Source organism: Schistocerca americana, chromosome 7 (assembly GCF_021461395.2).
Source record: "Schistocerca americana isolate TAMUIC-IGC-003095 chromosome 7, iqSchAmer2.1, whole genome shotgun sequence".
NCBI lineage: Eukaryota > Metazoa > Arthropoda > Insecta > Orthoptera > Acrididae > Schistocerca > Schistocerca americana.
In genome coordinates this window covers 520100998-520119447 of record NC_060125.1, presented here as the reverse complement: position 1 = coordinate 520119447, position 18450 = coordinate 520100998, and the positions used below count along the sequence as shown (strand labels likewise).

At 43.6% G+C, this 18450-nt stretch overlaps 1 protein-coding gene across 1 annotated transcript in view; it reads right to left on the bottom strand.

The window, feature by feature from the left end:
- Positions 1-18450, bottom strand: part of LOC124623058 — a 240575-nt gene that overhangs the window by 20273 nt on the left and 201852 nt on the right. The window contains exon 10 of the mRNA XM_047148851.1: positions 6317-6555. Within this exon, the coding sequence (XP_047004807.1) occupies positions 6317-6555 (239 nt within the window). The remainder of the gene's footprint in view (positions 1-6316; positions 6556-18450) is intronic.

The window sequence follows — 18450 nt, the reverse complement described above, 5'->3', positions numbered from 1 at the left end:
CAATGTGTCATGAAAACAAAGTAAAGGATAAAATAAAGATTAAGAACACATAAAATCCATTAGTATAGTGTGAGTGAATGTAGCAAGAATTGGTTAACTTTTTTTGCCCATACTGGTGACCCTGAATTTATTCACGAGTGCTACAATGAAGTCTCCTTCCATCATGCAGTACAAAATGGACTACTTGCTGCCTGTTAGATTGCACATGAGCTAACTAGGTTTTCCAACGGATGCCCCAGCATTGTTTTCCAATTTTCTGCCTTGTGTTCATAATTGTTTGATGCAGTTTCTGAACACACCAATAGCTGTACCCAACAGGACAGTGTTTCTACATTTCCACAGCCCCATGTACCGGCATCAGGTACAAACAAAAACTTTTTGTTATACTACATTAATCTGCCACTGTGTGGCAATGTTCCATACCAACAGAACATTTTTTGTGAACAAAACTTAGCATGCGAACTTTTTACATTTAATGTGAACTTACCACATGTATTGAGTGCTCAACAATGGCCGACACAACGGGCTCAAACACCAGTTCCAATGTTTACAAATTTCCCAAGTGCCAGTGTGAACTTTCCACCTGGGTCTGTGGCGTTACAAATCAAGCTGGATGCTCAGGACAGCAAAATTTCATGTTTATAATGGAACTCTGGATTTTGAATCAGCCCCTCCACACTACCAGCATCTGCTTTATGAGTGTTTCCGATGGCACAGACCATTCCTGCCATGTCTGCCGTGTATGTTCCTTAAACGTTAGGTGATTTCAACAACTTTAATGCACCTGTAGGGGGAGGGGCCCGGAAACTGTACTCTATCATTTTCTGCACATTGGTCGACTATGGTTGACCCTTCCACACTGGTCCATTCTATGCCTGTTGGTGTTACTCCATCAAACGCTCGACTCATTGATTTCTTGACCACGGTTAAGCCAGCCATGCCTACTGTGCCACGTGCTACTGACAGTGTCGCGAACTGGTACACTGCTACTGCACCAAAGCCACTTCTGCTGCAGACCTACGGACAGGGAGTGGCAGCTTCTGACAAACCATGACACCAAGACTCCCCCATCCATTGGCCTAAACTACTGCCCCTTCGCAAGAACCACCCACGCACATAGTTTGCGTTGGTGAACCCCGTCCTGCAGCACAGCATCGCTGATGACAACACTAAATTCCTCTGCTTACTGTGTCACCTCCTTTATGAACCCGACCTGATCTGTGATATTGTGGCTTCGCCTCCCGCGGTTGACAAATATGTGGTCACCCGATGCATCATCCTCGAGTGCCTATCCAGATCTACAGAGGAAGCTATCTGCCTCGTCGTCAGTCATGAGTCACTGGGTTCCAGATACCTGTCGCAGCTCTGGTGTCATCTCCGCACTATGACTGACACACATCATATGCCGGACCATCTGGTTGCTCAAACTACCTCCAAAAGTTCAAATTCACCTTCTCCATCTAACTTCGGCCCCACTGGATGCAATTCTGAAGATCACAGACGAGGTTTACAATACCCTGCCACCCCTGCATAACCCCCCCTCCCCCCCCCCCCCCTCCAATCCACCCACCCTGGGGGTCCCTCAGGCCTCCCAGTTTGGCACGCCTGTGCTGTAGTTTCGATTGTTTGGTACAGAGTGCACATGAGTTGCTCCGTGCTTGCATGCGGACCCAATGCTGCCTGGCAGCTGCCTCCATAACTCCTCACCTACCAGCTCTACTGTGGCACTACTGCTGGAGAAATCTATGAACACGACCCCCTCCACTGCCATTTTGGCCTCATGCAGCTCGACGGATGATGCTACGCACTGCTCCACTTGGTGTTATTTCCATTCCTGTGCGACGTGGCTAAGAAATGTTGTTCCCCGTGCCCTATTCCCAAACTAATACTGTAACCCCATTCAGATTCTGTGGGCTGCGTTGCATCTCACAGATGACTGTCTCTTAATACTTCTTCACCTTATGCTCCAGGACACTTGTACATGAAAGACACAGTGTCTTGTCTCTCGTTTCTAGTCAACATGGGGGTCGAGGTCAGTGCCGTACCTCTGTCCACAGGTATTAAATTTGACCATGAGACTTGCCTTACAGTTCAAGCTGCCAATAATTCTTTGATCCAATCTCATAGCATAACTAATTTAAACCTCAAACTGTAGGACATTAACACCCCCTTACAGTGGAATTTCATTATTGCCAAAGCGGGGTGGATTTTCTCTTAGCCCATGCTCTTTCACCTAACGTACATTGAGGTACACTAATCTTTAACTCGGTAGACTGCACCACCAGTTCTGATATTTCTTTCCTCTCGTCCTATTGTGTGAGCTAGCTGAAGGTGCCGTTGCAGTGTTCTCTCTTAAATTAGCACAATGACGACCTTCAGGACAACAACAAAGCCCTCCACGTATGCATCGCCACCATACAAGCCGAGCTCATGGACTCTCGTAAGCAGGTCGCCCAGCTGTTACACATGGCCATGCCCCCAGCCCCTGCACCACATCCTCGCACCCACCACTGATGCCGCGTGACTTTTCTACTGATGGACAGACACTGTGTTCATGACACCAACAAGTATGCCACTGAGCTCACCAGCAGGGACTACCAGTCGATCACTTTCACTGCTGCTGACCCGCTGACCAGGGGAACACAAGCATATGCATTAAAGGTTAATCATACTTCATTGGGTGTGGGTGCATCATCCCCATCGGTGTTTGCGATCGACATTGGTACTTTCCATAGAATCAATATCATGGAAGGTCCACCAGAGCATGCAAAGGATAGGCGTTTAAACCCAGAAAAATTAAACACATCAAAGCGATTATTCAGGAACTTTTAGAGAGTAAGACTTTTCACCTTTCTTCTAGTAGTTGGTCATCATCCATTCATTTCGTGCCAAAAAAGATGACACCTTCCATCTCTGCGCAGACTATTGAGTGCTTAAAATCAGAACAATGTTAGATAATTATCCCATAATATTCAAGATTTTGCTTCCCAACTGCACGGGGCACAAATTTTCAGTTTAATCGACTGTCACAAGGTGTACCACCAACTGCCAATGGCATCCGAGGATGTTGAAAAAACTGCCATCATCACCCCATTCAGATTGTTTGAGTATCTGTTTATGCTGTTTGGTCTTAAAAATGCTGCACAGATGTGGCAATGGTTCATTGACTTGTTTGTTGGAAAACTGAACTTTGCGTATGCGTACCAGGATGACTTGTTAATTTTTTCTTCCTCACTCAAGGAACATGAACTCCACTTAAATACAGTGTTACAACTCTCACAAGCAAATGATATTACATGGAACAATGCTAAGTCATAATAGCACTGCACTAGTGTCACTTTTCTGGGCCACGTGGTTTCTGCCAACTGCATCCACTCCCCTACCTGAACGGGTCGAGGCTGTTAGTATTGTGCCTTTGCCCACAGACTTTCAGGGCCTCCGTCACTTCCTAGGAACTGTAAATTACTACTGCAAACACATGCTCCAAGCCACTGACATAGAAGCCCCATTGACAGACGCTCTCGCAGGCATGAACACTTCAGGGTCTTGGGTGGTCACGTAGACTCCCAACATGTGACATGCATTTGATAACCTCAAGTCAGCCTTACACAAGGCCTTTAAGCTCACTCACACCAACCCTGATGCTCCAATCTCGCTTACTACAAATGTGAATGAGGCAGCAGTGGGGGTAGTGCTTCAGCAATCTGTGGGTCCTGTTGTACAGCTGCACAGATTTTTCTCCCACAAACTGTCTGATTCTCAACACAAATGGTTGACCTTCAACCAGAAACTGTTTGCTATTGACACCACTATTAAACATTCCCAAGATGATATCGAAGGTTGTCGTCTTGTGGTATTTACCAATCATGAACCGCTCGTATACACTTTCCACAACCCAGGTGAGGATTCATCCCGAGACGTTTCCATCATACAGATCTCGTATGCCAGTTTATGAATGACATACATTATGTCAGAGGGGCACACAATGTTGTGGCTGATTTTTTATCTTGTGTTTCAGTATTATCTTCACAGCTGGACCTCAATGAACTCCCTAGATTGCAAACAGGTGATACTAAACTTGTTGCATTGCACTCTGATACTAAAACAGGACTCAAACTCGAGTTATGGACACTTCCCAGGTTCTCGTCACCCATCTGTTGTGACATTTTAACAGGACGCATACATCCAATGATTCCTGCACCTCTCTGTCGGGACATTTTTAATAGTATTCACGACTTGGCACACCCTGGCATACTTAGCACCACATGTCTGGTATCTGAATGTTTCATTTAGCCTGGCTGGCCCAATAATGTTGCAGTTGGGCACGAGCATGTGTGGCTTGTCAGTGTGCAAAAGTAGAATGTCATGCACAACCCGCCATCAGTACGTTCGACTTGGCAAAACCAAGATTTCAGTACATACACATCAATATCGTTGGGCCCTTACCTCCTCGGGCTCCATTCGTTACATACTGTCTTACATCAACAGGTTTATCTGTGGGGTAGAGGTAATTCCCCTCACTACTATCACAGCAGATGCAGTGGCCCGAGCCCTTTTATTAACGTGGATCTCGCACTTTGGCTGCCCAGCTTCTATCACCACTGAGCAGGGCTGCCAGTTTGAATTCACCCTCTTCCGACAACTTTGTTAACTGTGTGGGGTGAAATGATTTAGGACAACAGCGTACTACCCCCAGAACAATAGGTTTGTCGAGCACTGGCACTGAAAACTTAAAGCTTCACTGATGTGCCAGGAAGGTGAGTGGGTCGACGCTCCACCGTAGGTAATGTTAAGCATTCGGGCCGCATATAAAGAGGACGTTGTCGCGTCTCTGGCAGAATCCTATACAGAGAACCCCTAACACTTCCAGCAAAGTTAGTCGAGCCTTCATTCCCTCCGGATCAAATCTGTGACTCGACCTTCATCAGGCATGTTAAGCAGCTAATCACTAGCATTTGTGTGCCCCTTCCTCACCCACACTCACTTCCCCCAATATTCCTGCACAAGGACTTGGCATCGTGCACTCACATCATGGTGTGTGATGACACCATCCAACCGGCGCTCAGCCCTTCGTACTTGGGCCCACACAGAGTCATCTTGCGATGTAACAACATGTTCTAAGTTCTCATTAATGGCACACCTAAAACTGTATCTGTCTGCCACTTCAAACCGTATCTGTCTGCCACCTCAAACCGTGTCTGTCTGCCACCTCAAACCAGCGCGGTCTCTAGGAGAACTACTTGATACTCCACCCAGTCGGCCCCCGCCTCCTGCAACACCTGCCTCGCAAGAGGTATCTAGTGTGCGACCATTCCTGCACATGTGCTGCTACCTACTCCCAGTCAAGTGACAGTGCTACAGGTACGCGTGACATCACCCTACAGAGTGATGCATGTGATGACTCCCTCTCCTACAGGCAACCCCCAGCCTCTCACCTGTTAGGATTTAGTGGCGTACCAGGGGCCAGCCTCAGAATGTGTGACATTGGCAACAATGATTCGTGTGGAGATTCTGTCACCCCCTCTATGGAAGTGGTAGTTAATGTCAACACTGATTTAATTTGTAGTTCTAAAGCATTTTTTGTTGTGCTTCCTGATAATGTGTTTCCATTCTACGAACGAGCCAGCTTCCCACATGTCAACTTGACCCACATTCACCTTCTCCAGTCTGACCCCTTGCCTGTTGGTGCTGACCCATCAACAGTCTAAGTCCTTTGTACCAAAACAGGCATTCAGGTTTGCTACCCCAGCTCCTCACAATCCAATGCCTTCTCTCCCCGGATTCCTCCACTGCTGTATGAAGATTTGCCTGGTCGGGCAGGACCATCCGCTCCCCTTTCTTGCTTGAGGACTTCATTTACTAATGTCATGCATTGTTTTTGTTTAAACACCCCCCTCCCCCCCCCCCCCCACCCCCCGGGTGTTTCCTTTACACATATGTCTTTGTGCTCCACACTCTGGGGTGGGGGCTAATTCGACAACTATTGGCAAGGTACATATCAACATCTTTGTTTTACAAGCTCTTTGGGAGCAGTCTGTGGTCTTGCGCGAAACTGTAAACATGTGTGGATTGGGAATCAACTATATATGATTTGCACCAATAAAATCACACTTATTACATGGTGTATAGTGTACATCACTGGATCTGGCAACCACACAACTCTAAACCCATAAATCTACATCCACCATAAGTAGTCTGTTTTGACCAGAAAGACATTAGAGTAAAACAAGCATGTGTATGAGACAAATACAAAGTTAGAAAAGAAGTATGTACTTGTTGTAGAGTAGTGAAAACTTTTTGTGAGTGGAGTACAGACCTGCTGCGAGTAGACACCATCGTCCGACGCACAAACGTTCTTGTCATCATCGGCCCAGCAGGGTAGTGAAGTCAGCTCTGAGGCTGGTACATCTGATGAACTCTGTGCACCATGCCCATCCACACAGTAGCAGCGGCCACGCCAGCACTGCCATGCTACAAAGTCACCAGAGGCGCAGCATCTCGGCAGCCCGTCCTGGCGCCCCTCTGCTTCCAGCAGGAGACGCGTGCGTGCACAATCTGCACACAGACACACAAAACCTTGTGCTTTCACACTACAGCTCTTTATTGTGTTGGGATATTTCATTCCCTCCTCTTACAAAGGAAGGCAGGCTGATTTTGAGCTTATCTAGAATGCTCTTCCTCAGCTGCAGGGTATGGGTAGAATGTGCGCAAAATACTGGCCCATGCCTGTGCAGACAGCACAGTGGGGGAAGGTACAATGGTAGTGATGGGGCTCCATAGTGAATGACCACTGCATGATGGGGGAGTTGCAGTTAAACAGCTGAAACCTATCCCCAGAAGCGTATCCAGCATAATTTGTAGGCCATAGCTAATGAGTTTCAAATGATCATTTTAGCACGTTAGGTCAATATGACCAAGATGTTCAGAGTCAATAATTTTTCACAAGAGTACCAGAAAAGGAATATTTGGGAAAACAAAGGATTAGTCAAAGCAAAACAAGACTGACCATGTGCTACCATAAGAAAATCGTATAAAACAAGAAAAGGTAAGAACTAAGAAGCAAAGCATATCAAACAGTCTACAGTATATGTGAGAAAAGTAATGAGATTGATTTCTTGTCTACAAAAGTTTCTATTTTTTTCAAATAACAAGTAGTTCCCTTCAGCAGCTAAACACTGTCAGAGTAGTTGTTTTCAGTCTTGATAGTGATGCTGAAGGGCCTCAACTCTTTTGAATTTTTCCCAGTGTCCCAAAATGATGTCTTTTTAAGACATTTTTCAATTTTTCAAAAAGAAAGAAGTCACAAGAACTCAGATCAGGTGAATAGGGGGCAGGGGGCTGTGGAACAACAAGAGCACCTTTAGAGGTCAAAATTTCGAGATGGAAGTGGCTGTGTGACTTGGAGCATGTCATGATGCAGCATCCAATTGTCTGCAAAGTCCAGTCCACTTGATTCACCATTTTCCTGAACCTTTCAAGGATATCTTTGTGATACACTTGGTTGACAGTTTGCCCTGGAGGAACAAATTCTTTATACATGCTATCCGTACTGTCAAAAAAGCAAATCCACATTTTTCTGACCTTTGATTTCCTCATTTGTGATTGTTTTGGTTGAGGAGATGTCTCAATATGCCACTCCTCACTTTGCTGCTTTGTTTGAGGATTGTACTAAAAAATTCAAGATTTATCACCTATGATCACATGACTGAACCATTTGTGGTCATTGGAAACGCTCTCAAGAAGATAAACATACACATTTCTTCAATTGTCCTTCTTCTCAGTTGTGAGGTTTTCCGGCACTATTTTGGCACAAACCTTTTGCATGTGCAAACCTTCAGTCAAAATTTGATGTATGGTGAAAGGGTTTAAGATTAATATGTCACTCATCATCCTTATTGTTAAATGTCAGTCTGATCTCACAAGAGAATGCATACATTTGACATTTTCTACAGGTTTTGAAATTGATGGTCTCCCTTAGCAAATTTCACTTTCAGCATGTTCTCAATCTTTCAAAAATGGTTTGTGCCTACAAAACACTTGTGCTCTTGATAGGGATTGCTCCCCACAGGCATGTTTCAACTTTTAAAGGTCACACTCATGGATTCTCCAAGTTAAATGCAAAACTTGATGACATAATGTGGCTCCAAATTCTGCTATTCCATTTTTGTAACACACAACAAAAACACAACTTCACTGATGGCTGTACAGAGCTGAAACTGGGACTGAGCATCTGGAAGGGGTGAACAAACCTGTCTGCACGGGTAGAACAACACAACATTACCTGTTCACTCACAATATTGTCAATCTCATTACTTTTCTTAAACATCTTGTATATCTATGTCTATATCTGTACTCTGCAAACCATTGTTGCAGAGGGTACATCCCATTGCACCAGTTATTAGGACTTTCTCCCATTTCGTTCACGTATGGATCAAGAGAAGAATTATGGTTTAATTATTTCAGGGTGTAGTGTAATTAGTCTAATCTTGTCTTTGTCATCTCTAAGAGAGCAGTATGTTGTCATTTGTAATATATTCATAGATGCGTCAGTTAAAGATCGTCACCAGAAAGTTTGTGTCTGCCTTGAAACATCTGCTAGCTCAGTTTTTTTAGCATCTTTGTGACACTCTCCCATGCGTAGAATAAACATGTGACCATTCATGCTGCCCTTCTTAGCATCTGCTCAATACCCCTGTTAATCTCATTTGGTATGAGCCCCACACACTAGGATGTATTGCACGAGTGTTCTATATGCAGTCTCCTTAGTGGACTCATTGCATTTCCCAAGTATTCTACCACTGAACTACAGTCTGTCACCTGCTTTGCCTATTTGCTCATTCCATTTCATATCCATACAAACTGTTACATTCAGGTATTTGTATGAGGTGATCTACACTCCTGGAAATGAAAAAAAGAACACATTGACACCGGTGTGTCAGACCCACCATACTTGCTCCGGACACTGCGAGAGGGCTGTACAAGCAATGATCACACGCACGGCACAGCGGACACACCAGGAACCGCGGTGTTGGCCGTCGAATGGCGCTAGCTGCGCAGCATTTGTGCACCGCCGCCGTCAGTGTCAGCCAGTTTGCCGTGGCATACGGAGCTCCATCGCAGTCTTTAACACTGGTAGCATGCCACGACAGCGTGGACGTGAACCGTATGTGCAGTTGACGGACTTTGAGCGAGGGCGTATAGTGGGGATGCAGGAGGCCGGGTGGATGTACCGCCGAATTGCTCAACACGTGGGGCGTGAGGTCTCCACAGTACATCGATGTTGTCGCCAGTGGTCGGCGGAAGGTGCACGTGCCCATCGACCTGGGACCGGACCGCAGCGACGCACGGATGCATGCCAAGACCGTAGGATCCTACGCAGTGCCGTAGGGGACCGCACCGCCACTTCCCAGCAAATTAGGGACACTGTTGCTCCTGGGGTATCGGCGAGGACCATTCGCAACCGTCTCCATGAAGCTGGGCTACGGTCCCGCACACCGTTAGGCCGTCTTCCACTCACGCCCCAACATCGTGCAGCCCGCCTCCAGTGGTGTCGCGACAGGCGTGAATGGAGGGACGAATGGAGACGTGTCGTCTTCAGCGATGAGAGTCGCTTCTGCCTTGGTGCCAATGATGGTCGTATGCGTGTTTGGCGCCGTGCAGGTGAGCGCCACAATCAGGACTGCATACGACCGAGGCACACAGGGCCAACACCCGGCATCATGGTGTGGGGAGCGATCTCCTACACTGGCCGTACACCACTGGTGATCGTCGAGGGGACACTGAATACTGCACGGTACATCCAAACCGTCATGGAACCCATCGTTCTACCATTCCTAGACCGGCAAGGGAACTTGCTGTTCCAACAGGACAATGCACGTCCGCATGTATCCCGTGCCACCCAACGTGCTCTAGAAGGTGTAAGTCAACTACTCTGGCCAGCAAGATCTCCGGATCTGTCCCCCATTTAGCATGTTTGGGACTGGATGAAGCGTCGTCTCACGCGGTCTGCACGTCCAGCACGAACGCTGGTCCAACTGAGGCGCCAGGTGGAAATGGCATGGCAAGCCGTTCCACAGGACTACATCCAGCATCTCTACGATCGTCTCCATGGGAGAATAGCAGCCTGCATTGCTGCGAAAGGTGGATATACACTGTACTAGTGCCGACATTGTGCATGCTCTGTTGCCTGTGTCTATGTGCCTGTGGTTCTGTCAGTGTGATCATGTGATGTATCTGACCCCAGGAATGTGTCAATAAAGTTTCCCCTTCCTGGGACAATGAATTCACGGTGTTCTTATTTCAATTTCCAGGAGTGTATTACAACTGTCATTCATTGATGTTATAGACTTAGGATACTAATTTTTTTCATTCTGTGAAGTGCATAATTTTACTTTTAAAGCAAGTTGCCAGTTTTTTCACCACTTTTAAATCTTATCGAGCACTGACTGAATATTTGTGCAGCTTCTTTTGGACAGTACTTCTTTATAGTTAACTGCATCCTCTGCGAAGACTCTGAGGTTACCTTTAATATTGTCTGCAAGGTCATGAATACACAACATGAACAGCAAGGGTCCCAACACACTTCCCAAAGTCACACTCAAAGTTATTTCTCTGTCTGTCCATGATCCTCCATTGAAGATAACTTGCTGTGTCCTCCCTACCAAAAAATTGTCAATTCAACCACACATTCCATTTGATACCCCATACTATTATAATTTTAATAATAAGAGTAGATGTGGTACAAAGTAAATACTTTTTACAAATTGAGCTATAGTATGTCCACCTGACTGCCTTGATCTATGGCTTTCAGAACATCATGTGAGAAAAGTACAGATTTCACATGATCTATGTTTTTGGAATCCATGCTCTGGTTGTCATGAAGGAGGTCATTCTGCTTGAGATGCCTCTTTTCATTTGAGCTCAGAGTATGTTATAAGATTCTAGAACAAATTGACATCAAGGATATCAAACAGTAGTTTTGTGCATCACTTCTATTACTCTTCTTGTAAATCTTTCTCCCAACTTCTGCAGATGGTTTTTTGTTTGAGGGATCTGTGATAGATTATAGTGAAAAGAGGGGCTAAATCAGCTGCAAATTCAGTATAACATCTGATAGGAATCCCACTGGGCCCTGGAGCTTTGTTCAATTTTAAGTATTTCAATTGATTCTCAGTGCCACTGACACTAAAACTCGTATTTTCAGTGGTATGACAATTAAGTTGTGGCACTGTTCCTAGGTTTTCCTTTGTAGAGAAATGTTTGTAAACATCAGCATTCCTGCTTCTGCTTTGCTACACTCAATTTCAGTTTAAGTCTAGTCCATGGATATCTGGACACCAACTTTGGTGACACTAACAACCCTTACATATGACTAGAATTTCTTTGGGTTTTGCACAAGATCTTTCAACAATATTCTGACTGGCAGTCATCGAGGGCTTAATGCATTGCTCTCTTGACAGCAAAATGCATTTCGTTTAGCATCTATCTAAAGTCCACTACTTTGTTTTGCGCTTATTGTGCAGTAGTGTCTGTTTCTGTATGAGTTTCATTACAGTGACTGAATACCATGGAGGGTCTGTCCCATCACAAACAGTTCTGGTAGGTACATATCCATCCAGAATAGTTTCTATGCATCCTCTTGTCCTGAGGTAAATGTTAAGAGTTCTTCAATATGATGTGACTCTGGTGCTCCTTTATATAGTTTACAGTACATTATAAAACTTTCTGTTTGTTTTAGTTGGCATTTGTACTTTGGTAATCATTGTTGCTACAATTGCCTCATGATCACTGATACCAATTTCAATGTGGACACCCTCAGAGAAGTCAGGTCTATTTGTTGCCAATAGACCTCCATGGTCCATTCACATTAATGTGATTATCTGTCAAGAGCCTGAATAACCATCTTTTGCAGTGCAGACATGTAGAAAGAGAATCAGTGAGGTTCTGGAAGGTACCAATGGGGATGTGAAGCCATGCCAATTCCAATGTTGAGGCTGGCTATGCTAGGTTTCTTGGTTGAGGATCTTTGGTGCAAACAGTCTGATCGAGGTGGTTCCATGGATTCTTGATTGGGTTTAAATCCAGGGCATTTGGTGGCCAGAGGAGTATGGTAAGCTCATCCTGCTGCTCTTTGAACCATGCATGTATAGTGTGAGCTGTGTGACATGTTACATTGTCCTACTAGTAGATGCCATTTTGTTGAGAGAGGGAAAAAAACTGCATGTCAGGGCAGACATGGCCCCAGGGATAGATACTTGCTTGTATTGACCCATTCCAGAATGACAAGATCACCCAAGGAATGCCACAAAGATAGTCCCCAATCCATAACACTCCCTCCTGTGGTCTGGACTGGGTTGAAAATTGTTGCAGGGCCATACATGTCAATGGTCATCTGTCTGATGTAGCATAAAACATGCTTCATCCCTGATATCTATGGCATGTGGCGCACCGCAGTTGCTTTGGTGCCAGTTTTGGACAGCATAATTTTGCCATGCACAGTATACTTTAAGCAAGGCAGCACATAAACAGTTTACAAACTTAGCCATTTTGGAAATACTTCCACCCTTGGTGTAAAAGCCAATGATCATGCTATTTTGGATGTCAGATAAATTGTGCTGTTTCTGCATTATGACAACAACTGCACTGTTTTCTGCCTCCCTTGACACGCTTTATACACTCTCCACTATTAGCGTTGCCACCTGCCATCTGTGAGTGGTTACTGCACATTGACATCAAACATAGGTGGGTTCACATTAATGCGACTAGGCCATGTAATCCGTCATGAGTGGGGGTTTGGAACCATCTGTTCTAGGTAGTTTTCAGAGAAGGAATTTAGTACTGTTTCACTTAGTACTGTGTCACATGACTGGTAGTGTAAAATAAAGAACCTGTGACACATTGAAATTGTGTGTCATCCTCTGACAAACTGTTTAGAAATACTACCTAAAAATTAAAATTTTATTCTCCTTCTTCAGAATCTTTCTGAAGCAGTGAAGGTTTTGGAAGTGCTTGTTGTAGCTGTCTCCCCACCTCCTTATTTTTTTTTTTATTGTGCAACTGGAATAGCTAGTGGTTTCTGCAACTCACTTGAACACAATTTTTACTGAGATTTTTGCTGGCTTGTTTGCTTCAACTGACAAAAATTTAATAGGATTTTATGTAATCATATCTGCCAGCCTATAAAGAATTTTTCCTGCAGCTATGGTGTACAACTACTGCAGAACGTACTTTGTAGTAAAAATATAAAAATGAAAATATTTGAATTCATTTATGCCCTGGTGCTAAGTTGTTTTGCACAAACAATAGGTTCCATTGTGTTGCATTTTTTTAGCTTGTGATATGTAATTGCTAGGGTGGCAATTGTTCTTGTGTCTCCCAACTGACAATTTATTTGGAGGGTATTACTGGGGACAGTTCTAGTATTCACATTATGAGTACAGCCAGTGGAAGCCTAAAAACCCTGGCCATAACTGGCCTGTATTCCACAGCTGTGAAGGTCAACTAACACTGGATATTAATGGAATGCATAAGAAGTCATCGTCATGTGTGTTCCCATTACACAGAACCTCAACATAATATCACTTAGCTTGACGCAATACTGAACTGTGCAAGTAAAGTTATGAGATACCATCCATGCAACAAAAATTCAGAATATAGTGTCAGAATTAAGGAACTATCAATGATTATACCATAGAGTTCACTAATGGCCAAACCAAAATTCATAACAGATGTCTTTACAAAGGTCATATGGTAATCTTTCTACCCAGCTGAGAATTTAGGGAATCATAAAAGTGTTGTTCAAAGATTTTAAAATATCAGCATTTGTCTAATCAAGAATAGAAATTGCTGACTGTTAGAACTGTAGCACCAGGAAGGACAGCACGTAACAAAATTTAGTTGTTGTGCCAATACAGTAAGGCAGCAAGAATATTAAAATTCTATGTCATTTAGGGGTATACAGAGCATTAGAATTAGTATGCAGAGCTGCCATCCCTGGCAGCAACACTGGATCCAACAGGGGCTGCAAATTGGGTTGAACTGGGTTTCGATGACAGATATGGCTACATCGTTCCATGGTGTTTCAACTCTTTGCCCAGTTCATGCCATGCCAGCCTCTTAGCAGTGCTTGTCCACATGTTTTCCAAGGCTGGGAGATGTGGGGAATGTGCTGACTAGTGCAACAGTACTACCTATGTACTGAGGTAGATCAAGACAGCACAGACAACATGCATCTTGCATTATGTTGTTGAAAGAAATGTCTTGGTGACTTTGATGATAAGGCACTGGCTGTTTGATGATAGTGCATGTAATATAGCAATGTTTGTTCTTCTTGGTTTCTCCACTCATAAATGTGTCCATCATAAAGCATTATGCTGAACCAGGAATAATAATTGACATTGTCTGCTATGTCACATTTCTTACAGCTTTTCATTTTTTGAGATATGCTTCTGGCAGAACATTGTTGGACTCATTTTACTTTGATGAATCCTTAGTTTATGCAGCTATTTCTTTTTGGTATTATAACAAGACACTATTGATGTTTAATAAATGTCTGTATTTGTTGAATTATTGATCATACTGATGTAACCTGTTAATAGCATTGTTTGCAACTCACTAGCTGTAGCTTATAAGTTACACCGCATACACATTTGTACATAGGTTTCAGCTGACAATCCGTGCCTCCCCTACCACACGGTAGCCATTTACAGCAGAGCCCCCACCAGTATTGCCATCTCTTCCACTATATTACTGCCTGCGCAGCTAAGGGCCAAGTCATTCTGTGGGCACTCTGCTTGCATGTCTGACTTTGGTGCCGCCTGCAGGAAGGATATATTTTGAAACTGCTTATAATATAATCCACTGCTAGTCTACAGGCTCAAGCAGAGAGAGAGAGAGAGAGAGAGAGAGAGAGAGAGAGAGAGAGAGAGCGCATGTAAAAGATGGTCCTAATGTTTTTTGGTATGCTAAGTTCAGAAGTGCTAATGGCTTCCTGTGTCACAAAAGGTTTTTCACAAAATGATGATGAAGATGCAGAAAATTCTTGCAAAACACATACATTAAAAAAAAACATTATTCAGAAAAATATAATAAAACAAGGCATTCATAACATTATAATGAAATATTATGTCCTCCAGTACTAATACAATGGCATAAATCTTAATATTTCTTCTTTCTCCTCTCAGAGTTCCATTTTGAACATTATTCTTTTGTGCACTAACTGCAGACACTCCCTGTGCAGCATCCAGTGATAGTGAACTATCACTCTCACAGTCCATCAACCCTGGTACTTTGATTCCATTGCTTGAACAACTTGGTGAGACCCTTACCATTTTCCTCACTCATACCTCTTAGACCTACTTAAAAATAGCTGACATGGGAGTCTAGGAAGTGCAACTTCATGCTCATTGAGACATACAGTTATCTAGCGTGTTTCTTATTGTGTTCTTGTAATCAAGGTCTTTGTAATTGCAGAAAAAGTTGCTGAAACTCCTTAAAAATATCCAAGCTGATCTTTCAATTTCATTTTTTCTTCAAATGTTTTGCCTGTCATTAGTTTACAAATATCAGGACTGATGAAGGCTGTTGGTTTCAGCTTAGCTTTTGATAGCCACAGAAACTTACTTGCCACATACTTGAAAGTTTCGCCATCTATTGATAGGGCTTTAACAAACAGTTTCACAATGTCAAGGTTTATATGAATTGGAGGCAGGAAGAGTTTTGGAGTGTGCCCCCCCCCCCCCTCCACTCCCTTCCTGGCCCAACTTTTAGCATTCTACTTGGCCAGATTTTATGAGATCGGTGCTTATCTTTTGCATGACTCTCACAGTACGTGAACTAACAAACCTGTCTGCACTGAAGACACTGCTGCTACCTAGTGGAAAATTACACACATGAAGAATTTTTGCCTATGACAACAGACTGAAATTGTTTTGCTTTTTGGGCCAAGATAACCTTCAGTGCTGGACTAGCCATAGCTTATGGTAACAGTATTATAGACTATAAAATGAAACAACTTTTTGTATCACATTGCATTGCAAAACACCACAAAACAATACTGGCATTATTATAAAATGATTAAATAGCTGCAATTTGAATGTTTCACAGAACTTCTCAATTTGTATGAAATCTGCATGTGATTGGGCATTTTAAGTACTTTACTTGAAACTCACACCTGAAAATACACTATAAATACCCTTTGACCTTAACAAAAAATTGTTGTCAACCAGGGTTATTTGTAGGTTATGCTTAGTTTTATCATTCTGTACAAGTAACAGGTAATTAATATTTGCACTGACGAATATGGCTCCTTAATAGAAAGATTAACTAATGTTGTCCCATCACAACTGATCATTTTTTCTGAATATCCCTTTACTTTTTATGTCTTAAAAAGTGAGCATATTCACCAAATCACACAACTTTATTTTTTTAACTATGGAAACCAACTTTCACAAAAAATTTTTGGTGCACACTGTGGGAATAGTGAAAAACTGTGATTGTACTTATGACACTTTGTTTTTTTGTAAGTCATTGATAATATTTGCATTCTGAAGTGAGTTATCTTCATTATTCTTCTACTATGTTATTTCTTCACAACAAGAACTACACATGCTGTTTGTTGACTTCAGAAAAGCATATGATTGCATTCATCGCAAAAGTATGCTGAGGTGTCTGGAAGAGTTTGGTTTTGCCAAGAAACTAGTAAGCCTCACAAAGGCCTGCCTGATGGGTAGTACATCAAAGGTAAAAATTGGAAATAAGGTGACTGAAGCATTCAGAATAAAAACCAGGCTACGCCAGGCCGATGGAATATCACCTGTTCTTTTCAATCTCACATTAGAGAAGTAATGCGAGAGATGTCATCTAATGAACTCAGAGGAATCCAGACTGGGGATGTGAACATCAAGTACCTTGGATATGCTGATGATATAGTGCTACTATCTGGGTCCCAAGAAGAATTAGGGGAAATGGCTGACATTCTGGAAACAACAGCGAGGAAAATTGGACTTCAAATCAATTGTGACAAGATGGAATACATGGTTTTACACTGTAGACATAATGAAACTCAAGAACCACTTCCACCCTTACAGACAGCTGAAGGTTCTTATTGTGAAGTCAGGGAGTTCAAATATCTGGGCACAGTGTTCAGAGATGAACCAACCAGAAAGAGAGTGGGGGAGGAGGATGAGGTGGGCAGAGAGATGGAGGAAGAGTATGGGCAGAGAGAGGGGGAGGAGGATACGGTCAGAGAGGATTGGAAGGTGATAGTGAGAGGGGAAGGAAGGGAGAGAGAGATGGAGGGTGGAAGTGGAGATGAATAGGGAGACTGGAGGAGACGAACACGGAGAAGGGCAGTGTAGGAGGTGGATATGGAGAGGGGAGAGTACAGGAGGGTAATGGATAGGGAGAGGGGGGAAGGAAGCAATGGAAAGAGAGATGTGCCAGGAGGTGATGAACAGGGAGAGGAGAGGATGAGAAGAACAGAGAGAGTGGAGGAGGACTATATGGACAAGGAGAGGTGGAGGAGGGGATGGACAGAGAAAGGAGGGAGAGGGAATCATGAGTCTGGGGAAGGTGCAGAGGGGTAGTGGTCAGGGGCAAAAGGAAGTGGGGTAGTAGTCAGGTGCAAAAGGAGGAGGGGTAGAAGGAGGAGGTGGACAGTAAGATGCGTGCAATATATGTGTCAAACATGTATGTGAGTGAAGCTGTGGGAAACTGGCTATTATACACCAAAGCAGCATATGTGTACAAGAACTATCCAGAAAGTAACAGACCTTTTGGATCTATCATGGCAGTGGGTGGGGCTGCAGCCGCCATATAGGTGCCATAACTTTCCTACACTCAGTACACATCCAGCAATCTACATCTACATGATTACTCTGCAATTCACATTTAAGTGCTTGGCAGAGGGTTCATCGAACCACAATCATACTATCTCTCTACCATTCCACTCCTGAACAGCGCGCGGGAAAAACGAACACCTAAACCTTTCTGTTCGAGCTCTGATTTCTCTTATTTTGATGATCATTCCTACCTATGTAGGTTGGGCTCAACAAAATATTTTCGCATTCGGAAGAGAAAGTTGGTGACTGAAATTTTGTAAATAGATCTCGCCGCGCGGAAAAACGTCTTTGCTTTAATGACTTCCATCCCAACTCGCATATCATATCTGCCACACTCTCTCCCCTATTACGTGATAATACAAAATGAGCTGCCCTTTTTTGCACCCTTCGATGTCCTCCGTCAATCCCACCTGGTAAGGATCCCACACCGTGCAGCAATATTCTAACAGAGGACGAACGAGTGTAGTGTAAGCTGACTCTTTAGTGGACTTGTTGCATCTTCTAAGTGTCCTGACAATGAAACGCAACCTTTGGCTCGCCTTCCCCACAATATTATCTATGTGGTCTTTCCAACTGAAGTTGTTCTTAATTTTAACACCCAGGTACTTAG